Consider the following 26,632-nt stretch of genomic DNA (forward strand, 5'->3'; position numbering starts at 1 on the left):
ATATAGGATAATGCTTTTCTTCTAAAAACTAACATCCCAAGAGGGAAAATGGTCACCGCATGGCAGAGGACATGGTTGATTCTGTGTTTCTAACAAGATTACATAGATCAGTTTTAAAATTTTGCAAAGATCTAACTTAACAGTGTCAAGATTTGCTGACTTTGATGAAAAATGTGCATTTTCAAAACAATGCACCTGAACCATTGATAGCCAACATTTGTTTTATATAGTGAACATGAACCTGTTTCTGATTGGGTTTTTGGTAGGGGTCAACAGATTTTGTTTTTTCAGGGCCCATACCGATAATTAGTACTTAATGAGACAGAAAACCAATATGTGGATGTGCATTTACAATGAAAATGGAAATATTTCTGTTGAAATCTAGAATTTGGAATATAATAAACTCAAAATTGAAAATAACATTTTGTTTAAATGCCTTTAGTAAATGTTTTATCAAAACTGAAACTTTCAACATCAAGTACAGCAAGTTCCCTGCAACTTCTTTTTATAAAGTCAAGTGAAAATTTAAATAAAAAATGAATTAATAAAAAAGCATCTCTACAATATCAGACTTTATATTATTCACTTTTTTCAATAAAGTTGAACTGTGAAAAAAAATCAAGACAAAAAGTGTATCTGTTGGACACGTTTTATATAAAAAATATCTACATTTCTTTTTACAATAAAACCACACACATACACACACACACACACACACACACTTGCGCAGGCACATATGCACACTATCAGATCTAAAACTTACTGTGGACTTACAGTAGATTATTAAAATAACAGAAAGAAGGAATTTAATTGTGCAATATTAGGCAGGTCACGTTGCGTTGTCAAGCTTTCCAGGAAACAGACTGGATACACTTTTTTACATAGGCTGTTTAAATATTTATTGCCCTTCATTTCCTACCATCTTCTCCTGTCCTTTGTATAAAAAAGCAAATTCCAAACTACTTTAAAAGGGGACCCCGAGTTCACTGAGCTTAGGCCCCTGACCATCATTTGCTGATGTCTCCAGACCCTTTTAAAACAGTCCTGTCTATCCAGCCTTGTTTGAATACAGTGGCACATTTCTGCTGCTGCATGGATACAAGTGAAGAAATCCAGCTGATTCTTGCTGCAGCTTGTTGGTTCCCAGTTTGGTCCCAGTCTGTCCACAGCAGTAGCTGGATAAGCAGAGAAGCTGCAGGAACATTGTCCAGACATGAAACCAAAGGCGGAATGCCAGCTATGACTATTTTCACAGAGTCCAGGAGAAGAAGACCAGATTGTAGGGAGGTTTCAGTTGCAGTCTTTTGCTGGTCTAGCATCCCACTGACTGGACCTTGTCATGGAAGGTCAGGTCAGTTTCTTTGTTGGTTGGCTGTGCAGAGGTAGTTGCAAGTTGCACTGGAAAATAACTCAGCGCTAGTAAAATGGAAATACAAGCGAAGATGGGGTCTTTGGAGAGTGGGAGGTGCTATGATGAGGGGGGTGCGGTGTAGTCGACGGTGAACATCCACGACTGTGGTTTGGAGATGGGGACCCTGAAGGAGAGGCAAAGAGTACAAATGATTTGATGGGATTTAATTGGATGTTACTCTTTTTCCACCAAATTAGTTCTTGAACTGTTTCCATTCAGGGTTCTTGAAACTTCTGTGCTGCCAAGCGAACCAGCCAGTATTTCCACCAGTTTTGCACTGAACTATTGTAATCAAGGATGTGTCATCCACGGAGAGCATAACCCAATGCACAACAGAAGCAAACAGTAGTAGTGAAATCGTGGATTACGTTGATTAATTGAGAACTTTTGTTTTACAGATGTCTGATTTTACCCTTAAAAAAGCATAAACCAACTAATAATGAGACCAATCTGCACACCCTTTTTTGTATGAGAATTTCTCACTTCACAATTCCCAACCTGTAAAATATTGTACATTTAGTGTGAGGGTTTCTGAAGCAAATTCACCTACTGCATAGATGCATAGAGAAGGGAGATGAATCAAAGGTGCAGAAACCAGAGCAACATTTGTAATATTTAGAAAACTTTATTAATAGGCCAGCACATTCAGCTTGCGGCCTTCATCAGAGTAATCATGAAACACATTACAAACACTGTTTAATTAAGGTTGGGATGATATGCCGCATGACCTTATACCCAGCCCACTTTTGTGGATACGCCATAGGCAGATATGTGTTTGAACGTATATGACTGGTTGTTCTTAATTTTTTCTTTTCATTCCTACATATGTAAACTGTTTGTATTGTATTTCATGATGACCTTGATGAAGGCCACAATCTGAAATGCATTAGCATTTTAATAAAGTTGTTCTGAATACTACAACCTGTACAATATGATAAACCCACTGATGGTGTTAGTTTTCAAGTTTGCATTTTAGATCAAGAAAAACCTTATACTTTTTCGTTACATATGAGAACTAATTTTTTTGGTCCTGAACCAATTAATGTTTGGCCAAAATGCTCTGAATGCTTCAAAATTAGGTGCAAGAACCACAATAGCACCAGTTCCATGTTTTTGGAAAAAGGATATCTGTGCACTTATGTGTGTGAACTTGTGTGTGTTTTCTTACCATTTTCTGTGAAGTTGCTCCCATGTGGTGATACTGACACACAGTGTTGATCATGAACTCTTATCTGGTTGGAGCCTCTTCCTCGCAGCACATCTGCTATCTGCAAAATATTTACACCCTGTTACAACCTTGTTTGTACATGACCTGAAGTGTCACAGTGATCTACAAAAACTCATGACTCAAACAATAATTTAATATTGGTGGAGGAATTGCTGCACCATTCAGGTCTGTCCTCTAGAGGGAAGGATACACACATTTACTCTCCATTTCCTGCTCCAACAATTTCTTCCATCCTAACCGGAGCTGAGTCAAGTAGATTTTGCAATTGTTTGCATTTGTTCTGACGTAAGTGAAGTATTGGTGGGATTTTCCATTGTTAAAGTACAGCGACTAAATAAAATTTGGACAATAACAAGGAAATCGTTTACAGTCATCTTTTCGGGGGTTCTTCTGTTTTCATCTCAATTGTCCAAATGCATCAGCTCACAACCATTACAAAGCTAAAAAAAACATAAAATACAGTACAAACAGAATTTCAGTGGGGACTATTTCATTATTGAAGCCCTCACTCACTTTCTTGTTCTTGGCCACCATCACAGGTGTGTCGTTATGGTAGTTCTTGAGGCTACTGTCGGCTCCGCTCTTCATCAGCAGCCGCACTGTGTCCACCTGACCTCGGCCACAGGCGCTGTGCAGGGCCGTGTTCCCACTGTATGACTGACTGTTGACATCACAACCACTCTGCAAGAGAAAAACAGAAGAAGTTGACACAGATGTGATTCATACAGAAAGCCAGAAGCGATGCAGTTAAGCATAGAAAGTGAAACAGAAGAGAGATCCATGGAGAGGGTGACTTAGATCAGATAGGAGCAATGAAAAAGAAAAAAATGCTTTCAAAGGAGAGATTAAGTAAGGAGAAAAGATAATTATGCCCACGTAAAACACATCTTCTAAGCTCTGATAACAAAGTCAAACCACAAATATTTTGCTCCTTAAAGGCCTTATCTCTTAGCTAGAAAAGAATGGAAAACTTAGTATGCGGCTTATGAGCTGGAAAGAGAAAACCAAACTTATCAAAAAAAGCTGAGTCACAACCCTTCCCTCCCCTCCTTCCTCCCTGCCCACACACCCTCATTACCTCAATGAGGAAGTGGACCATATCTGCGTTATTGCTTTCCACCGCGTGCATGAGAGGACTCTGGCCACTTTTGATGTCCTGGTGAGAGTAAAAACAAAAAGCACCATGGGAAAAGTCAGAGGATGCACAGACGGTAAATGCAAAAATGGTGAAGTTGTGAAACTTAGTCAGTGCTGAGTCAGTGCAGCACAGGGACTGACCATAGCATTGATGTCAGCACCTGCATCCAGCAACATTCTGGCCAAATTTTTATGGCCACGCAGCACCGCCAGATGGAGAGGGCTTAAACCTGAGAACAGGGCCAAAGCAGAACATCAGTTTCATAATGAACAAATGCAGACGGACATATAGACACATAGACACATACAGTGTGCACAACTCCAAGAAAATCTATATACACACTCCTGCATGAAATGTTTATACACATACCACTTCCACATACAGAAACACACTCAGAGGCAGTATATGGCATATTTCTACACAAAAGCATTAAAGGATGTTACATTATAATTACAGAATATGGTATCTGAAGTTCACATTTAAAGAATTATAAATCTTTAAAGGAGCAAGGGGTAGGATTCATAGGATTTAGAGGCAGCAGAAGAGAACGACAGATTGCAGCCAGCTAAAACTTTCCCCATTTACCAAGCATGAACTCCTGGTTAGGATTCCTTCATTACTGAGGGGGAATTTACTGTGAGCCTAATTATCCACAAAGGTCTCCTCCTCTCCTAAACAAACAGATCTAGTGATTTAAAACACTAAAAACACTGAATACAGCATTTTCATGCTAAAAAAGGTGGGTTCTTTTTTACACTGCTTAGCTCATTGCAGAGGGAGAGCTAACTACGGTGGCGAACACAAAAACGTCAATGGCCCTACCTAGAGCCAGTCTTTGGTTTGTCTAATCTGGGCCACTGTAGAAACACCATGGCAGACTCTATGAAAGACAACCTGCTCCTTATGTTGATAAAAGCATCTTATTCTACGATAAAAAAAAAAAACACAATTCTTTTTTTCAGGTGATAACACAGTAAGAAAACATACTTATATTATATTTCATTTCTGCCAATATATCCCCCTAAATTCTACAAACTGGACCTTTTCAGTGATTACAAAGATGTAATCGCAGACAGGGTAAGATGCTGGGGAAAGTCATCTTCTGGAAGTGTTTTTTTTAGCTTTGTGAAGCAAAATAAGTAAATGCTGCCTCTCTATATTTTGTTGGGACTGGTTAGCAGAATGCTACCACATGACGTGACAGGCCAAGAGGTTTCTGTCACTAAAAGATTTGAAGACTAGCAGGAGCATCTTTGGTATAAACGTGAGCACACAAGAAGCCAGTGGAGAGAACCGAGAATTGTTGTGATATGTTCACTTTTCTACACCTTTGTTAGGACTCCTGGTGCAGTACTGGTAAACACCAGTTCACCATTTTATTAAAATTATAGTAGGAGGACATTGTCATTCAGTTGTTGTCAGGTTATTAGATCTGATCCCAATATACAAACTCAGCTTCACAAGTACTCATTGTAGAAAGACAAGCCTGCGTGTATTTTGGGGGCTTTTTTCTGTGCCCAGACATGTTACTTTCACACTAAAAATGTCTCCTGTGCTTTAATATCACAGGCACACTGTGGCGATGTGACAGTGTGAGACTACATAAGACCACAGAGGAAGGCAATGTCCCTTGCTCTTCCCACCCACACATCCTGAGCTACCAATCTACCACCTACCTGAAAAAGGGTTCATATCTCACACATCCCCCAACAAGCTAGTAAGGTAGTCTGTGTGGCTGTTCAATATTTTACTGCTTGCACATGTAGTGTAAAATGTATTGCAAATTACTCTGTTTCAAAGTGTCTGCAATATCTAGATGTAAATGAACACTGGGTCACAAAAAAGCAGGAGTATATGAGAAAGAGGCAACTGCCTATCGTGAAATTCTGCTTTGCTCAGAAAAATGTATACTCTATTTGATGGTGGCTTTGCTTGTATTCACTATATTAAATTCAAGAAATTGTTAATCACAAGGCTTTATCTGATTGAATAACATCATGAGAAGAGCTACTAAGTCATTCTAGATTTTTGTTTTTGTAAAGGACAACTTAAATACAGACCAAGGAGCTTCTGTAGATCCCAACTTACCCTCATAGTTTCTGATCTCCAGGCATGTGGAGGATGAGGAGCAAGAGAGCACTACAGACAAACAGTCACGCTGCTCATATTCACAGCAGAGATGGAGCGCTGTTTGGCCATTACGGTCCAAGGCAGCAGGGTCGGACCCCTCCCTCAACAAAGCCTCCACCATGTTGGCCTGCTGGGTGATCACTGCCAGATGAAGGGGAGTCTGAGGGGGAGGATGAGAGCAAATATGACAGTTTAGACAAACCAGTTCATTCAAGTCCATAACCACAAAAGGCAATATACTGTCTCTAAAAATAGTTTTGATTTTTCACACTGCAGCATACACTAGACTGCATTCAGAAAGCGTAAACCCCCCACTAACTCTGAACAGTGCTCCAAGACATCATTCCTATCTCCAAATTAATAATCCATGAAAGAAACAGATTAACATACAATACACTTTTCTTTCTGGTAGAGAGTTCAATGAGAAGATATCACTAATGTCTGTGTGGTGAAAATGAAGCTAAAAAATGAAGGCAACGCTGAATCTCCAAAAACTGTAGATCCTCTAAGATAGACATGTTTACAGCCTGGCACAATAAAGGACTATGATCTCTACAACTAATGTCAACATTCATGACAACTGTAAAAAGGGTGAATTTTTATATAACTCACCCATTTACATATCAAGCCTTCGTTCCTGCACAGCTGCACTCTCTCGTCCAAATATTGCACTTCTGATTCCAAAACAGCAACAACCAAGATGCCATCGGCCAAAATGCTGAACTCGAGGCTTCGTAACAGGAGTCCACAAACCAATGCATGACTTCATTGTAGCTTTTTAAGTTTTTTTTAAACAGTCAAGGACAAGAGCCAGGAGAATAAGCTAAACATAGACTGAAAATGGAGAAACAGTCAGCCTGGCTCTGTCTTAAGTTAAAAAAAAAAAAAACGTCTACCAGCACCTCTAAAGCTCACCAATTAACATATCTTATTTCTTCAATTAAAGTGTGAAAACAACAATTTACCATTTTACAAGCTTAAAAGCCAGAGTATTTCTTGGCTCAGTGCTATTAGGTGGATTGTGTTACCTTTGGACAGAGCCATGCTTGCTGTTGACGCATTAGTCTTCCTCATGACCCTATTTCCAGCTCAGCTCATAGACTTCACACTGTGATGACATCAGATTTTAAATTTTACTTTCTCAACTCCAGAAACGTTTCACAAATATTAAACCTCCGTGGTTAAAAATTCCTCATAGAAATAGTCATAATTGATGTTGTTTGCAGTTTGAAGTGTACTGCCAACAGTTTTACAGACATCTCTTTGGGGAGATTTTTTCCCCCCGCTGCAATACTGCCAGTGGCAACTGGGAAAAATTGGCTGCAAGGTGGGGCTGCTTTCCTGGGGGCCTGAGTGGAATAGACAGCTGAGTAAAAAAACTAGCACTAGTAAAAAATAAATATGCCTCTGCCCTGTGTGTAGGACTTGCCACATGTAACTTTGTCTTGTGAAAACTTCTTTAAACAGCACATGTCAGCCACACGATCACACATCATCTCCGTTAAGCCCACTGGTGTATCGCTATCCGCCATGGCAACAAGTGTCATTGGGTCCTCCAACAAGAGGGGCACATTTTCCCTATCTAGTCATAATTCTGTGGGCCATAAGCACATAAGGCCAGGAGGACTTGTCTAAGTAAACAATTAGTTATAAGAAACACAGCACTGTATGCTAGACAGTGACATACACGCTACAGTGATCTCTATCACCAGCAGCTCATCCTTTTTTTGTTGTTGTTGTTTTTTTGGTTTTTTTTTTTAACAAAAATGCCGTCATATACCCTATCCCCTGATCAAATGTCAGGAAGGTATGAAAAATTAGATACCAACCAAGCCTATGCTGTATATTTATCTCTACTATTATATATCTTATTCACAGCAAGCCAAGTGTTTAGATATTCTGTTACCAGCCAGACAAACTAAAAGTTACATCATAAGATCCACACTAAAAGCAATGAATACAAGACAGAAAAAGTGACAAATTTACAAAATCTTACAATCGCCACATTCTCGTAGGTGAGGTTGGAGGAAGAGTCTGTAATTTCTAGTAAGGGCCTCTTTTCATCTCTAACCTGTTAAACAGGTTAAAGGTCAGAGACACAATAGAAACAATGCCTGTAAGGACTGGCCAACGCCTAATATAAATAAACAAGGAGGAACCATGTCTGGAAAGATTATCATTATTAAAAATCACAAGATCATGAGATACAGGCACGTGCATTACGTGCCTATTCCCACATACACGCAAACACACCCAACCCATATAAACATACACACATATTGCCATTATTCATAGTTGCCAACAATCAAATCAAAGTCCAAAAAAATAGCTGACTGTCAAAGATGAGACCTTTACACCATATATCACAAAGCAAACAACAACAACCTTTGCACGAGACTGTATGATTATTTCAAAATGAAGAGGAACCTGTTCTGAAAGACAAACAACCTGCAAGGACACATAAATTACGCACAGTTCACCAAGTCTTTTCTTGAAAGAAGACATGCTGAATGGATACACTTGAGCAATCTAGGATGTTCCTGTGGGTGAGGTCAGCATGTATCATCCTGTTGATGATTATGTCAAATCTGGCCTGGAAGGGCAGTGACACCCCTCTGTTTAAATTAAGCAATGCTAGAGTTCAGTCATAAAGGGAAGTCTTTGAAACTGGACTTTTTTCAGCTGCTGTTTAAGTAACACAACCAACACAGCAATCAGGAACAGACTGTTGCTCCAAGTTTCACTTTTGCTTCATTATTTCTGTATGGTGTGTGTGTGTGTGTGTGTGTGTGTGTGTGGACACACATTAGGGGTTTGTTCCAGTAAAGACTATTAAAAAAGTAGTCTAGCAGTAGGAGTGCGTCTTTGTGGAATTCCTCAAGTGTGTCAATGCCAGTGTTCCTCCCTTCAGTTCGTTTCCCTGAATCCTGTGACTCACACACACACACGCACGAACGCACGCACGCACGCACGCACGCACGCACGCACGCACGCACGCACGCACGCACATGCACACACACACACACACACACACACACACACACACACACACACACACACAATCAAACCCCCCTTATCTTTTTAAACTTCCTAAAACCTGTCCCCACGAAAAGCAGCCATACTACCAATTTGACTTCAGGCAGCACTAATAAGACATGTACGGTAGAATCCTCCTCAGTCATTTCCAAAACTACCTTTCACACTGAGGCCCTTTTAAGGCCTCAAAAATAGACCTCTCAAAGTTGGCAGGGTCTATCTGTGGCTTCCTGTAAAGGATTTCAGAGTGACTCAAACAAAAATCCAGCAAAGATAAGAGGAAGGGTGGGAAGGGAATAAGGGGAGGCACAGAGCGGAGATATGGAGGAATGAGGAAGAAACGGAAGTGGCAGAGGGGAGTCCAGGGGAAAGACAGGATAACAAGGGAAAATCCCTTCTCTTTCCCCTGGGTCTGTCCTTGCACACTTGCATTCCTGCAAAATGAGCAGCACAACATAAGAGAGGTGAAAAGATGAGAGGAGGTTTCTGGGCATAAAGAACAGCCCTGGGCTACAGGCAGTGCAAAACACAAAGAAAGGTGGAAGGGAAGAGACAGAGTCTACTTCTGTGGTGAACACTATGGGGTAAAGCAAGTCCTGTTGCTCAAATAAACATCACACGCTTTTACGTCATTGATGTTGACAGTTATACTGATAGCATCAGTCAATTCATCAGTTATGGTTACAAACCCCTAATTGTGTCAAGATGTATGCAGCGAAAGATGAAAAAATACACAGGAGTGAGAGAGTGAGATGGATAGAGAGACAGCACGAGAGAGAGAGAGAGAGAGCGAGAGAGAGAGAGAGAGAGAGAGAGAGAGAGAGAGAGAGACGCGCAGCAGGGAAAGTCCCTGTAAACCACCCCCTGAACCAAGGTATGTTGAGAAACAGCCTTCAGCAGGGGGGGGAGGGGGTCATGTGACTTCTCGGAATAAGGATACTAAAACACACACAAATACACTCAGATGTCTCACTCGTGTACACACACTCACACTAAAAACAAAAATGACATGCCATATGAATTGACATAACTCAGAATAAAAAAGATTTAAACAACACAATGAATGTGACCATTTGCAGATGCATCTTTAAAAAGCGGATAACTGAATTGTTACATTTCACCTGCATGCTGCATTGTAGAAGTGCATTGTAGCACTTTGGTCGATGTTTTTAAAGCACATGACCATTACTGCAATTTTTAGTGTGGGTGGCCCCTGGGGATTCAGTCCCCAAACCCCACTTGTGTCAGTGCCACGCACTACAGCATCAGCTGTGGGGAGAGCAGGCGAAAAGTTGACTACTACGCTTTGTGTTTGTGCAGCCGCACTGACAGCATGACCAGTGTGGGAGTATCAAACAGCTGTCTCCAACATCATAGTAGTTCATGGAGTGGAGCACTGAATCAAGCACTGATACTTGCACTATTGTTCAGTTACTGTACTGATAGTAACACTCTGTCAAAAAGTTCCATACGCAAACCACAGACACCCAGGATTTGTCAGCAATATTGGAAAAGCTGTATTTTATTTTTTCATTGTCTCTGGGAAGTTGGCCACTGCCAGAAAATGTGTTCAAGTCTGTCTGGTAAACTTTATGTTTTGAAGTCTTTATGCCTAGTAGATAAAACCACACAATCTGGTAGGCAAATTATTGTGACGGGACCTGGGCCTGAAAATCTCCCTTTTTGGTTATATAAGCATATGGCATAATATATCTGTGTGTTTGAAGAAAGTTTGTGTTTGTGTGTGTGTGTGTGTGTGTGTGTGTGTGTGTGTGTGTGTGTGTGTGTGTTGCGTGCATGCATTTTTCATACCCAGGGTTTACACAGGATATCACAAAACCCATTCTGTCAAGTCTCAGTGATGAGGAAAGACAGCCGATGATAGCACCAGCGTTATTTCTGGTAAGCAAGTCTGTGGTGTCCTGTGTGGTGTGAAACTCCAGCCTTGAGAACTGAAGCTGTGCACGATTCAGGTGCTTTCTCTGGTGAAGGATGAAAAAGAGAAAGCTGGCAGAATGCAGTGGAGGTGGAGACAACAGAGGGGAAGAGTGCTGGCTTGAGGCCCGTGGTTGGGACAGCCCTGGATTGGGAAACACTCAAAGACAATTCTGTGTACATATTCCAGTAAGCTATGCTGTAACTGGCGCAGTCACTTTTTCATTAAAAAAAGACTATTCACAGAGTGTCTGGTGGATCAGTGGATAGAGCAGTCGCCCCATGTGAGAAGGCAATGTCCTTGCCACAGCGGCCGTGGGTTTGACTCCAGTTCGCGGCCCCTTGCTGCATATCGTCCGCTTTCTCTCCCCTTTTTGGCTGTCACTCTGTCCTATCCACTAAAGGCAAAAATGCCCCAAAAATAATATTAAAAAAAAAAAAGACTAGTCACCTCAGCGAGAGTCCATTTGTACATTAATATCAATGTAAATAGAGAAATTCGCTCTTGGCAAAGAGCGTCAGTCATTATATGCAAGAAAAAAGCAAATTATATGCTAGACTACGAGTTCAAAGTGACGTGATGTAATGTCCTTTCTCCAGCCTGTTCATGTGTTTTTCGTTAAGGCCAAGGCATGAGATACGAGTTCCAGGTTCATGAGAGTCCATGGGAGTCATGCTTTGCTCCACTTATTCATCTCTCTGAATTTCACAACATGGTAAACCCAAAATGCAAAACCTGAAAATCCCTTCCTACAGGGAAACTCAACACTAGAAAACCATGTACAAAATAAAAAAAGGCACTGGAAATCACATTTAGTCCTTCCCAGCATGTGCATGGCTTTGGCTAGAAGCAATTACAGGTGGAGAAACCAGGAAGGGTGAATTCCACTGCATAACTATCAGAAACCATGACTGTAAGAATATGCGATAACACGGTGCAAGGCTAGGAGGAAACCGAGGCACTTCCTCTTTCATTCTTTTCCATGTTACTGTTATCAGAAGGGTGAGGCAGCCTGGGGAATATACTTTACATGCTGTGGTTGTCCGGACAGAAGTTCCCCTCGCATTTCTATTCTACATTTTTCTTTTATCAGGTTGTACTGACTGACACTGAGGCCTCTTAAGATGCGTTATGAAGAAGAACTGAAACATTAAAAAAAATCTTTCTGTGTATTGGATGGCTGCCCCATTTGAAAGGAAGATGACATTTTTGCACAAATGTCAAACTATTGATACTGAATTCTGCATTTGTAGAAGTAATTATAGCAGCTGTGTGGGCATGCAAGTGTGCATGCATGCATGTATGCTTTCATGGCACACAGAAAAATGCTGGCTCCTGGTTGTGGCATAGGTTAAGGTGCAAAATAGCACAGTGAACTTTTTAAGCTCCTACATTGTTCTTTAGAGCTTTCCCATTGGTCCGTTAGTTTAGTTATATGGGAAAAAATAAAAACATTAAAATTGCCCATGTGCATGGAAATATTCCAGGTTTTAACTGGTAAAATATCATGTCTCAGTATGTCTCAATCCCTGTGAATTCTGTGCAATCTTGAAATTTTGTCCAATCCCCACAACTTTGCAGCATATTTTTTAATTTAAAACAGGTAAGATCTCATTTCATTGTAGAGCCACGTGCAGCTTATTGATTCGCTCAGCCTCTCTCTCTGTTTATCATGAGACTACTGCTGCAGGATCTGAGCTCTGGGCCTGGGACACGGAGTTACACGCTCACAAGGACAAGGCTACCGTCACACAGCTAACATTACCAAACAGTTCAACAAGGTTTAATGCCAAAGCCATTCCTGTGTTGATGTGAGATTAACAGTTCGGCATCAGATGTTAACCAATGCTGTGAGGCCTCGAGGCCTCCATGTACTCCTGGAGAACAGAACGCAGAGTCCAGAGCGCACTCTGGGCACATATGGAGGAGCAGAACGTCAGGCACATTTAAAGTGGACTTAACCTCTCATTCTGCTGGGTCTAAAAGTTTGCTTTCACTCGCAGGAGCTGCGCCTCTCACCCATCGATCTGACCTGATTAGCTCTGAACAGATCAACAGATCTATTATCCAACCCGCGAGTCACAAACTGATGCTAAGGAAAAAAAGAACTTAGGAGAGCTCCATCTGTGCTAAGTTCACGGACCCATAAAAACCTATGATTTTAGAGAGGGGACACAGAATGATATAAAGGGACACACATGCATTAAAAGCTGAAAAAACAAACAAAACATAACCTCCAAATCTGTGGCAGCATCACAACTATTTTTGGCAATTTCACTTGCCATCGTAATTTTATTGGAAAAAAACGCAGAAACATTGCAGCTTGCATCAAGGACTTTTTGACAAGCTGTTGTGAAATTGGGCATTTTAGGCTGTGATAATCCCAAAAACAGCCCACAAAATTTCGGAGGGACTGCCTAATGGTGCTATAGCATTATTTGAAAAAGGTACTGGATAGCACCCTTAAAAGATAGCTTCCATATAGCACCAAAACAGGTTCCCCTATGATTACAAGCCAAACAACCACGTTGGGGTACTGTTTAGCACCATTTTTGTTTGGATTACTGCAGAAATGTGACACATTTATCCAAAGTGCATGTGTTTTACCTGACGGAGGTTGTTGTAGACATCAAGGCTTCTGTGAGCCAACAGCAGAAGTTGGATCAGTTTGCAGACGATAGCAAACTCCCCCTGCACCACTGCTATATGGAGAGCCCTGTAATAGATACAAAAAAAAAACAGCATTCAAACTACTGCTTTAATGTATATAATCAATATCAATCATTTTTTGATGATCCTCAAATCTAACCTGTGAAGGACTTTTTCAAGCAAATTCTACTTGATCTAAATGATCCCACAAACAGTTGTACTGAGGACTCAACAGATGTACAGGCATGACTCACGGCACCGTTATCACACCCTTATCAAGACTAAAGGGGAAACCACTCTCTGTGGTCTATGCATGAAGTGAAAGAACAAACGCAGGCCAAAGTTTAGGACAGGGAAAGGTAGGAAACTAATGGGGGGAGGGCATGCTGTAGAGCACAGTATAGCAGTTTTCGCATTTTTCTTTTCATGCTGTCAGACGAAGCAGCTTCCAGTAAGAGCCAGACTGGTTTTATGTCACTTCCTGTTGTTAGTAACAATGGCAGCATTCTTTATCTCACATTGTGTGCTGTGAAATACAGCCATTAAGCTGCATGGTTTCTGACAGGGGCTTTCTGTAGCGTCACTCAGTCAGCTTCATCCAATGGAGAAGTCATAATCAAAACATATAATAGAATGGTGCAACAGGAAACAGGGACACTTCTTGAGAAGTTAGAAGTAGCATAGAATTTGAGGTCAGAAAGAAAGTTCTTACAATGACAAAAGCACTTGCAATACTTCCTCTTAGCAATGTGCCCCACTGACGTGAAGTCATTTACAATTTTAATTTCCTGCATGAAAAAAATATAGATTTAAGAGATTTATCTGATCAAACAACAGACATCCGATGTATAGTGCTAAGTTCTACATTTACACGCAAGGGGTATTCAGTTCAAGGAATCTATCTATCTGCCTTATAACAGCATGAAATTACTATAATTAAATCTTCCAACCACATATAAACCAAACATCTTACATAATCTCTATATTTACAGTGGAAACATTCAAATACTTGATGGAGGCAAGTATGAACAGAAAAATGCCTCCGGTTTGTTAAACTAAAGGATAAGCATGTTCCAACCTTCACTTGGTGGTTGAAAATAAAAACAAGGTCAGGCTCTATTATGTCTGTGTGCATAACACAACAATTCTTGTCCCAAAAAGTGAATGAAAATTGTAGATCAACTGTGTGTGCATGTGTACATTCATGCATAATTGCATATGCATGCCCCAGCATATGCTCTCTAAACTCAACAGTGTTGTGCAAGAGTCGTGGAAGAATGCAATAAACAATCAGGTGATTTGCTGCTTATATCAGAGCCTCAGAAAAAAGCAGAACTGTATGTTGGAACGGGAGCTTGGTGGTTCTTTCCCTAAGCTGGTCCCTGTTCCTGTAACTGAGCTCAGCACGGTGATAAAATCTGTACCAACGAAAATCTATTCATCATATTTATTGCACATGTACTGTACACTCTTAGTCAACCATCATTTGCCTTGAAACCCCCCTGTAGGGTCTCAGCAATAAATCTGATTGCAACTGGATTGACCAATGTATCAATAGTTGCCTTCATATAAGAGCCAGCACATTATCAGATTTTCACAGCATGATTCATTGGCCAAAAGAGTATACTATAACTTTATTATTGCATTATCCATTGATTGATTAGGAAAAACAATGCCACCAGTCAAATTCATATTTAAAGGTTCTGTATACAACGTAACGTGCAAATACAGATTTAATACAGCAGCAAACCACCATTTGCTATATAAAAATATAGTGGAATAAAGGAGTCATGAGCAGGGAATGAAGTCAAGCTATCTCTGTGTGTGTTGTAATCAGGCTTTCAAGAACACCACTTAGTCTTGCCTCAAAATTTTCCGATGGTCACTCACAGTATTGCATAAAAAAAGCACAAATTGCATTTTCCCTTCAGACCACCACTGTAAAAGAAACGTCTGTAAAATTGTTGACAGAACACCTTGAACTGCGAACAACATCAATTATGACTCTTTCTATTATGAATTTTTGATCTATTGGGGGTTGGTATCTGCAAAACTAATCTGAAAAACCGGTAATGTCATCACAATGTAAAATGTATTAGCTGAGCAGGAACTCGCAGGCGGGCCAGCGAGAGAAAAATTACTGCCCATAGTCAGTGGGTTGTACGTTACAGAAGTAAACCTGGAAGCTAGAAACTTTTTTAGCATATCTGCCAGGTGAGCAATTTCATATGACTGAAGAGGTGCGGCCTTTACATCAGGTATCTAGGTATTGTCACACATCTATGGCTGTAATCTGAGCTTCTGTGTGGTTTGTTGCAGTAAACCAGTCCAGTTGTGTGTAAATGTTAGTGCATGGGTGTAACACTTGCTAGCTGAGCACTGAAGCTTTGCACTGCATGCAGCTACCACCAATACTGGGATGGCGTTGTCACAGAAGTGTTGTGCCCACCCTCCAGTTTCCCCTGGTTAACACTGTTAGCTCTGTGCACTGTTGCTATATTTAGCTAGCACCGTTAGCTGCTAGCCACGTGCTCAGCCTCCTCCATGGTGAGAACCGTGTGCACACAACTTAAACGCTTTGCATTTTGCTGTGTCCCTTTCAACTTGTTAATGTGCATTTTGTCTCTTTGTTCTGACAAATTATATACACTCAAAAAACAAGTACAGGAAGGTGGGAAAAGTCTGTAATCATAACTACGAAATTGTGCAGAAATTGCAAAAACACTTGCAGAAAAGAGGCAACCAGATGGTGTTGCAGGAGAGGACAAAGCGAGAATAGAAAGAAACAAATGTAGTAGGTAGTAGTAGGTAATGGATTATTTGCACAATACCATAATATGTTTTAGTAACATTATATCAATATTTCATTTTTAAATATTGTCAGTACTGTTATATTGCAACTTTACTACTAATATTGGACAAAAGTGACTCTGTCTCTCTTGTTAAACTCTTATGTGTCTGCATCCAACTCTCTCTTTTCTCTTAAGATGAAACTGTGCTGTTTCTAGTTCCTGGAAGTGGGGCAGACCACAGCCCCAGATAACCCCAGGCACAGCGGTGCTGACGCAGACAGGAGTCCCGACAGTCCCAGTGTGTGTGTGTGTGAGAGACAGAGAGAGAAAAAATACAAGAGACTGCGAGAAAAAAAGAGAAGGCAGTGAGAGAAGGCAGCATGGTGCGGTATCCTGTTTGGTATGGAGGGTGAGGACGCAGCCAAACTGAATGATCCGACTGAAGGTTAACACATGCTGTGGTCTGTGGACCAGCTGAGCAACAAGGTGATGTGTCAGTGTATGTGAATCGTAAACAAAAGAGAAGCAGAAAGAGGCACCACAGTACAGTTAACAAGAAATTACGTATTTAAGTCTGTTGTGCTCGTCACAATGAATGGTGATACTCCCAGATTTCGCTGGTAAAATTATTCATGGGGAAAACCTGGATGAGTGAGCAGTTTGTAGCTCCTATATGAAAACAACTATTCGTACAGTAGCCGACCTTAATTCTTGGATGATACAAAGTACAAATGTTGAACATTTGTCTGTACACATATCAGGTTGACAACATCCACATAAAACTTAGGCAAATGTAGTTCAAAGCATAACACAGACAATCTCATGGATAGTATGATTCACTCTCTCATACAACAGTAAAAAAGGCTGGAGGAGGAGGACTGTGGACCCATTCACGCCATAAGCAAACAGTGTATTTTTCCTATGCCGTTTCATTGTGCGAAAAAAGTACATGTGCATATACAATGAACAAAAATACCTTGATTACAGTCAGTACTAACATTAGATTAGATTCATGCTAAAATGAGATTAATGTGTGGGAGCCTGTAGAACATGCACTAAGAAATAAGAGAAAAAATAAATTAATGTACAGGACATAAATCAATCATTTATTTGTTACAACTCCACTGAAATGTGATTCCCTTCAGCTCATTTAACTTGTGCACTGTTCTTTACTACTTTTTGCATCTTCTTACATAGAGTGGCATACAGAAAAAGGGCTGAATCAAAGGTTACTATAGTTCTAATATCCTGTTGGAAACTGATGTGGCACAGAGGTCGTCCAGTTTATTTTCCAACACCTGTACAATGGCTAGCAGGATGCTAGTTTAGCTCATCTTCTCCATCTTTGCTCGATGTTTTCTAAAGTTTTCATTTGAAAACGTAGCTAACTAACACAAGTCAGCAGAGGAACCGTTTACAAACTGGTGAGTTGATTCCCTCCTCCCAATTAGTGACTTGCAGCCACATGCACCCAACGTCCAAAGCCAACCACAAAAAGCAAAACCAAGACTTTCAAGATAGACATAAGAGTCTAACTTTAACCTTAATTTAGTGTCGTAATTGTGAGCAGGTTGCCATGCCAATGAGAGAATTTAATTAAATTCATGTGTATGGCTCATGGATGTATTATGAGAACTGGATACGCGTTCAAGGTTGGGCCCCATTCATTCCTATACACTTTGGCTTTAAATTGACATGAAAGGCACATGAGGCCAAAAAAGTTTGACTTTGCATGTGTATAATTACCCATATCTTCCCTATCATTTGGCCCAGACAGCAAGCACACTTCAGACTTTTGCAAGTTGAGCAGTTCACTTCTGGTTTAGCCCTCTGCTAACTTAAATAGAGATAAAATGATTTGATTGTGTGGTTCTTCTCGACTTCAGAAATGTTATCAGCCCAAATGGATCAAATCCCAAAAGTAAAATGAGTCATTTCAAGGGTATGCTCCACAAAAAAAAAAAAATAAAAATAATAATTATCCACTGATTTACATAAATCCCCCTCCCAAGTCAAGTGGTAAAACATCTTTTCAGGCTCAGAGGCATCATGTGGGGGGCCTGAACATTGCAATTACACTGTTTGGCCATTTGAAAAATTATTTTCAAAGCCCGGGGAACTTCCTACTGGCCAAGTGCAGCCTTGAAGAACTGCTAGTGTCACTGTGATGTTTAGCCTTGCTTTTGTGTTTGTGTCTATTCAGGAAAAAAAATCTGATTAAGGGCATGTGCAGACCGCAATACCTTTTTTAAAAAAAGTCATATCAAAGTATTGGGTCTACATGCCTAAGTATATTAAATTATCTAAGTCTTCAAGTAAGATAATGACTCAGTAATGGTGTTGACATGACCGTTTCAAATAATATAGTGTTGCCATACTCGTTGAATGGTGTTATCGTGCAGCTAGATGCAATGACTGACTGGAAGCACGTAGGAATTTATTTGTGGGAACTGTAAGACAATCAGTACATCTGCACTTTTCACATACAAATGACAGTGTGGATAAGCAAGTGAGAAGAGAGAGAAAGAGAGAGGGAGAGATGAAGCAGATAGAAAGAAAGCGGTAAATGAGGAAGTGTGAAGCGGATGTTTGGGTTTTTTGAGCCCATTCATTTAAAAACACAGAGAAGAAAGAGAGAGACAGAGACACCTGAGAAAACCACAATCGTGTTTAAAAACTGAGCACTCACTGGTTTTCCCGAAACTAAGGGGCTCAACAACGCTGAGAACAGACGACAAACGCCCTATTGACGTAAGAGCAAGCGCATGCTCGCCTTCACTCACATTAAGCTTACATGCACGCACGCACACACACACACACACACTCATGTACATACAGACTGTGAAAAGTACAGGGGGGCTGAGAATGTTTCTTTCTGCAGAATTCACACAGATTAAAGCAACCACAAAGCAACAAGTAGGTTCTGCACAAGCCAGCCAAGATCTTGACTTCATCGTAAAGGGGCGAGATTTTGTGAGAAGTTCATGCCAATTTTTCATTTTGATCTGTGTCTGTACTGCAGTTCTCGATATCATATTTTTAAGACGCTGCAGAGAGGAGTGGCAGCAATTCATTTTTATGACACACCAAGTGGAGGTGAAAAATAAAATCAATTTATAGGACGTTTCAGAAGCCACATGTCAACATGTCAAAAAACACTGTACTTTTGCAAGTACAAAAATGAAGAAGTACTTTTAATCATGGCTATTGTTAGAGTTCCATTCTTCTTATTTCTTCACCAGTGTCTGTTAATAGTATATGTGTCATCGTGATTATGAGTTTCTCAAACAAATATGGGACAATAAACAGCTGTGACATGTCACGGGACTTACAGCGTTGGTCATCATGAGTTTTTTTCAAGTGGATGCAAATGATTCTGATACTTTCTGAAACCGCAGCATTGGAGTCATTTAATTCTTGGGCATGCTATGTTTTCAGTCATATGACTGTGAGTGTGTGTTTGTGCTCTTGCGTGAATTTGACATTTCAGTAAGTGTGTGGGTGGATGTCAAAACTTTACACAAAGTAAGGTATTCATGCATTACAGGTTAATATTTGCATTCAAGTGGTCCAGAACTCCTCCAGTGTGCTGTACACAGTATTCTCATTCCCAGCCCCACACCCTACGTCCTGAGACACTGAAAATTATAGATTTAAGCAGCTCAGAGCTGTAGTGTCCAGGTTAATATTATTGATCAAAGTGTTCATTGCCAAGTGGCGAATCATTCTCAATCTACAGTGTACCAGTGTCCATTACAGGAAGTGAAACATCACAAAAAAAATCAGTTGGATACGTACGTGTGTGTGTGTGTGTGTGTGGGGGGAGGGGGGGGGTGACTGTACCTGTTCAATATACACAACCAGGTGAGTCACAGAGAGAATAACAAATAAACTGAGATGATATTACAGATGTCTCACACAAACCACTTCCAGGTTGCGCAATGCTGAAAGTTTGTTTATGAGGTCAGAACATCCCTTTTTGACACTTGTGTTTTTAGGGTCTATCTCAGTGAATCACCTGTGCTATTTTTTTAATGTGCCAATGTCAGTTTCATTTTTTATGACAATGATAGCCCTTTCCATTTGAGAAGGTAGTGTGTCAAATCTGCAGAGCAGCATTATGTCCATCTGCAGTCTGTCGTTAGCTCGGAAGGAGCTATGACGCAGACTGAAATGTCACAGGGCTCTTTTCATGCGAGACATTTTAACATGTCACAGTAGGAAAATATGACATTATATTATTGCTGAATTCCATTTAGCTGCTGTGCTTTCAGGTTACTGGTATTGTGCATGTTGGCTCACCAACTGTCTGTGATGGCTTACAGAGACATTTGAACTTCCAGCTCCTACTAGAAAAAGCCGAAGGCCTCACACACAGGCGAGGATGCAGCTCTAGAGACAGATGCACCACATCTATGAGCACACAGAGATTACGTGTGAAAATGTAACACTGAATAGAAATTAAATGAACATTTGAAGATCAGTTGCTCACCCTGTGTTAAGCTGAATTTGTGATGAAAACTTTGTTTGTCTGGCATGCCGCTACGGTGAAAAAAGTCATATTGGACTATGTTTAACAGCAGCGAAACTAAATCAAAACATCTGCGTACAAACTCTCACACAACTCATGCAGTATAATCCAAGCCTCATTTATCCAGTGTCACATTCTACTTCCCAAACGCCTGCATTTTTACTAACTATTCAAACACCTCCACATGAACAGACTCACACGCAGACGAGTGTCGTGAGTGGGCTGCTTATGCCAAAGCGTTTAAATCATAACGTTTTAGCAGTGCCTATGACTCCAATTCTTAAAAGACTTTCTCCATTTTTGAATTCTATGTTCACTGCGGAGGCATGCAAAAAAAAACAGAGTTTTCTTACTGAATTCAATGCAACACAGGGTGAACTGACATACAAATAGTCTTTTGGGGGGAGAGGTAAATATTATACTTAACGTTTTTGTATCATCTGCATGTTGTTGAAGGTTAAAATATGTTTGAACCTGCTATTTGCTATCCACCCCCATATGGCATTTTTGGGGTAGTGAAAAAAATGTATTACCTTGTTCCACCATAGAGGGCATTAGAGTACAGAAAATAACATATTTCAGTTTTAAGTAAAAGTATGACCTTTTAGAGCAAAAAGAAATTTAAAAAAACAACACGCCTACATCTTAGACTTTGAAATTGTACTGGCTAACATTTTAACTTCTTTTACATCAGTTTAAACTGAGTATGACTCATATTTGGCAAGTGAGCTTGGCTTGATAACTCTAACAAAAATGACAGTGAATGCTCTAAATCTGCTGGAAATCCCATGATTTTTTATGACTGTGATTTCAGATCTGAGAACTGTACCAAGTTTCGACCAACAGCACAACTGAATAAAAATGCACTATGTTATGAATATGCGTTAGGTGGATGAATCATACTAAACTTTTAAGTTTACGGTATGCATCGGTGATTTGGATATGTGGTATAATTTCCAAGTTAAAACATTTCAAAGGCATTAACATACGTGTCTCCATCTTCATCTTGACGTGTAGCCAGAGTGATAGCAGTCAGCAGGTTTTCAGTTTGGTGGGCCAGAGGGTGGTTCAGGTCTGGGACTGGGGGCAAATAGTACACTGGGTATGGAACTGAGTGGGAACAACACAGAAAGAGAAAGAGCAAAGAGGAAGAAGAAAATGACATATTAAATAAAATATAAAATCGAAACACTGCCCTGGCAAACAAGCCATTTTATGTTAAAAGGAAGTGTGTAGCTGTGCATGTGGGTGTGTGTATACTATCACACACACACCCACATGCACACTCAGTTAGGCTATGAGTTGACCCAGTGAGCTACTTTCATCCATGCAGAAGAATAGCTGCAGAATAGCTGACTGGACATTTTCTCATTGATTCAGCAGCAGTTGCTGCATCCCCTTTGACTCCACTTTCCTTTCCTTCCATCTGTGACAAACTATAGTGACCAAAAATATTAAATAAGGTGCAGTGTGTGCTGTGTGTTGCTTAAAACTAGGGATGCACAACATTGGATTTTTTGATTATATACGATATGTCGATATAAAAACAATCAACATATTCACTGTTATCCCCACCTAATTTTCGTGATCAGATCTCTTCTGTAGTGGAATTAACATCATATTACACAAACTCTAATCCTGATGGCCCGCCAGCAGAGGGAGAAATGAAACACAATGCTTTCCAATGTATGAAATATTAATTAAATGTGCAAATTAAGAAAAATGCTGCAACTACGAGTTGATGTTTTTAACCTGTTCACTTTGTCTATATATAAATATATATATAGATATATAGATAGATAGATATAGATAAAGATATATAGATATATATAGTGAGAGAGAGAAATTTGTGATATTAACAGATATTGGCATATTGGCCGACTCCAATATTTCATTTTAAAGCTAATACCTATCCATATTGATTATGTGCCAATATAATTGTGTAACCCTACTTAAAACCAATCTAGCATCGTTCATGTGCCCAATTATTTAGTGAGGTCCTGGAGGTTGTGCCATGCTCTGCCTTTGAAACCTAAATTGCATCTCTAACTTATGTGATCATTCAACAGTGTGCATTGAGATCCTTTATGCGCATATGTCACATATTTTGAACATGATGGTGTCCTTAAAAATGACGTAGGTGAAATCTTCAGAGAAATCACAGCAAAACTTTGAAGTGAAATCCCAGAAATTACTCTTATTAAATACATGAGTAAAAAAAAAAAGGAATGAAATCAATAGTTACATAATAGACTGAATGTTCAACAGCAACGCTTACCGAAATCAAAAGGGTGGAAAAAGCGGATGGGGTATCTGTCTGGACTGTGTCCTGCCTCTCCATTCCGCCTGGGAGTCACTGCAGCCTCGACCCTGTTTTCATCCGCCTCTCTCTCCAAACGACCGGCAAAACGGTCTCGTGCTGTGAAGTCCGCATCTGCCCCAGGAGAAAAGCGGTCTCCACTCTCCGGTGGAGCCGATGACTGTTTTTGGGTCTCCGGCTCGACGAGTATCGGGCGTTTCCTAAAAGGAAGCTTGGAGGAGGATTTGTCCGCTGGCCGTTTGCGAGAAGTTTCCGATCCCGGTGCGCCTCTGACCGTGGGGCAGAGTATTTTCAAACTGTCCGTCCCCGTGCACGCGGGGGGTGCAGGTGAGCCGCCTGTCACCCGTGCGTCCCCAGCGCGTCCTTCACATTCAGGAGTCCTCGAGCCGGCGCTCCCACGCTCTCGGTGTGTGGTGCGCAGATCCAGCGGCGCGGTGGCAACCGACTGGTGGTCACCGTTCATGGTCATGATCCTCGGCATCAATCGGGGGCGAAGCGCTCGGGATCTGAAGTTTCAGGTGTTTTCACGACGCGTGAAGAAAACGTTCAGTGACAGTTTGTGGGATCACTCCATTCAAAGTGGCCAATACTGCGCTTTTCCCATCCCCATGAAATCAAATGGGCAGCGATCAAATCATCACTCTGTTTCCTTTTATGTCACCAGTGTATTTCAGATAAGCGTTCGAAGTAACTGAGCCATCCGTGCAAATATATTTTTAAAAAAAGAGCCAATTGAAGTTTGGTGTAGATTAAGTGTTACCCAGCGCACCTACAGTAACAACTGCAGGTACAGTGCAGCGCTCATCTTTTAATGAACGCAGAGTGACACTTGGTGCTTTCCCCAAACCGAAACAAAGCGATCAGCGCTCAAGGGCAAATTATACTGCAGGGAGGAGAAGAGAAAACACTTCGTTGAATTCAGAATAATTTCTGCATTTCCGACCTCTCTGACATCTGTCTGTTTTGCATGCAAGTTCAAAACATCGTATGCTGAATTTCTCAAGAAGTTCAAGGATCGATGCTTTTCTCGGTGCGGGTGTTTTAGGCATAACGCTGTGCAAAATCTGTTTCAGGGTGCCTTACACTATCACTGCATTTTAATGCACTCAAAGCAATACCACGGACATGAGTTCAGTTACATTTATTGCTCCCACCTGCTTGTTTGCACTCCTGTATCCTGTATATTGTAGCCTACATCTGTGTGTTTTATTGGTGTATTGTGTCATGTTTTTGTATGTACCTTTGCTGTGTTTGAGCAAAACCTAATCTAATCTAATGCCCACAATCACGTGATTAATAAAAACCCCAGGATTAAATATGAATTCATGTGCTATTTACAAACTTGTGGAGCACTTAATGCAGGCCATGCTTTCATGCAACATGCACAGAATGGCCTCAGACTCAGTTTGAAGTCTTTTGCAGGTTCAGTAACCGAAGTGGTCCCTTAGTGTAAAGTCTATTTCTTTCCTTTATTGCAAAAACAGACTGGCCCACTCCAAATTTATAAATGAGAATGCAATAAGGAAAGACTAACATCATGCAATCTGCAGAATGATACTTTCATTCTGAAATTGGGCATATTATCATGCTTATGAACCTTCCGATGTGTCAAAAAAACACTAGACTAACAAAAACAGAAAACAGGCTATGACACTTAAACTTCCTTTCTGAACTTTACTGTACCCTCTTGATGTCATTGAAGGGATTTTTTATGTTATTTATGTTATTTTCATGTTTTAGTGCCTTTAGTCAGCAGAGGTAATGCTGATTTTCTCACCTCAGTCTCAGACTATATTGTCACAATTGTGGTACATTAGAGTTGATTTTACGCTTTTACAAATGACAGCTTTCAGGTAAAAAGCAAGCTGAACTCACAAATGCTCAATTTTATGCATTATATGTTCTGTATTGCATATTATGTGAACTTATTTCTTTATAATTGAACACTATTTGACAATTTCAGTCAACCTTATGCTTAATTCTGGATCATTTAACAGTAGTGTCAATTGGAGGACACAGATTTTGCACACTGCAGTACATCAGAGGCATATTGTCAGTTCATCTGTTGCCACGGGTTAGTCATATGGCACCAGACCGGAGACTATGAGCTGAACTTGAACTTCCCAAAAGCAGGAATGCAGAGAAAAGCTGAGAAATTCAGAGAAATTATGCCCTATTTAAAGTGACTTGGTGTCACTGTGGCCCTGCATGTGGCCATGTTAACAGATCACAATACAAACCATAAATGTGCATAAGCATGCATATGCACCCACACAAAATGCACACCTCATCTCCTCAATCCTATCTTACCCCACCCTCAGACCAGGGTCTGATTACCAGGGTCAATTTGGGACTTTCCTCTTTCCACTGAAGTGTGGAGCCAGCAACGGAAAGTCAAGCTAGGTGTCTAAAGTCCCTAAAACACCCTAACACTACACAAACATGCTCTGCAGCTGTCAAGGCACTGAACCATTATGGTCTGGCATTAAGTATCATTGTTTATTAAAGTAGGGCCCACCTCTGTAACGGCCAGTCTTATGCTGAACACACACTTTACAGAGCTCATTGCTTAATGAATGAGACACGAACTTGGGTAAAATGATCTTTAAGAGCACACACATATGTAAATAGAAAAATCCCCATACCTCTTTAATAAATTAGGGGTTCAGTATTGTGAGCCACTGCAGCATTATGAATGCAGAGGTGATCATCAGCGGCACAGATCATGAGGTGGCATGAGGCCCCCTAGTGCCATGACAGCAAAGGTGCAACCAGGATGCAATTAGACTCCACAAATCTCCAAATAATGAAACTACACTGCACAGTAAAGGACAAACTACTGCTCTGTCTGGCTGCTGAGAAAATCTAGAAAAGTATTTTTGTCACCTCTTCAGTTAAGATAAAGACATTTATTGCACAGACATTTATATGGGTTAATCCTTTGAAACCTGGGGCAATGTCCCTTTTTTGGGCTGCATTCAGATGCTTTTCACAAGTATTTATACCTTTGAACCATGAACAAACTGATTTCTTTCCAAAAAAATGGGAGAGAAGGCTTTGAGTAACTTGGCACGAAATGTCACGCAAATTGCTATAAATGAGTACATTTGTACATTAGCACAAAATTAAATAAAAAGCTAGGAAAAAAACTACAGAGAACTATTCAAAATTATTTAATGGAATTATTATATTTTTAGGCTTTTTTTCCACAGGTCATTCCCTTGTTTGTTTTTCTTTTGTTGTATTGTTTCATTTGTTTGTTGTTGTTTTTATGGGTTTCTGTTTGATTGTTTTGGTTTTTTTTGGGGGGCGGGGGGGGTGTTTATTTATTTTTGCTAATTCTTTGGTAATTTTCTTGTACTTTTTACCATTTCCATGCTTATTTCTGGGTCATTTCAGGTTTCAGAGGGTTAAACATCAAATTTCAGTAGTAACACTAAACAGGACAAGCAGTGGTTGCG

General features: G+C 40.4%; 1 protein-coding gene across 1 annotated transcript; it reads right to left on the reverse strand.

Annotated features, from left to right (window-relative positions):
* Positions 1–635: 635 nt before the first annotated feature.
* On the reverse strand, positions 636–24,627 carry bcl3 (BCL3 transcription coactivator). The gene is made up of 9 exons (XM_042490204.2): positions 23,130–24,627; positions 21,841–21,961; positions 13,487–13,595; positions 5,866–6,067; positions 3,918–4,006; positions 3,718–3,795; positions 3,153–3,320; positions 2,580–2,679; positions 636–1,535 (listed from the first exon to the last, which is right to left on the reverse strand). Exons 1-9 carry the CDS (start codon positions 23,650–23,652, stop codon positions 1,417–1,419), a joined length of 1,509 nt encoding a protein of 502 aa, XP_042346138.2. The 5' UTR covers positions 23,653–24,627; the 3' UTR covers positions 636–1,416.
* Positions 24,628–26,632: the final 2,005 nt, after the last annotated feature.

The sequence above is a fragment of the Plectropomus leopardus genome, chromosome 11, assembly GCF_026936395.1.
Source record: "Plectropomus leopardus strain MGB_pleo_1.0 chromosome 11, ASM2693639v1, whole genome shotgun sequence".
NCBI lineage: Eukaryota > Metazoa > Chordata > Actinopteri > Perciformes > Serranidae > Plectropomus > Plectropomus leopardus.

Coding starts and splice junctions, on each gene's coding strand:
- bcl3 (XM_042490204.2), bottom strand. CDS start 23,652: ATGCCGAGGATCATGACCATGAACGGTGACCACCAGTCGGTTGCCACC. Junction 3,796..3,917: donor GTGCTGACATCAATGCTATG/GTCAGTCCCTGT, acceptor TACTCTCACCAG/GACATCAAAAGTGGCCAGAG. Junction 1,536..2,579: donor GAGCAACTTCACAGAAAATG/GTAAGAAAACAC, acceptor CCTCTCCTTCAG/GGTCCCCATCTCCAAACCAC.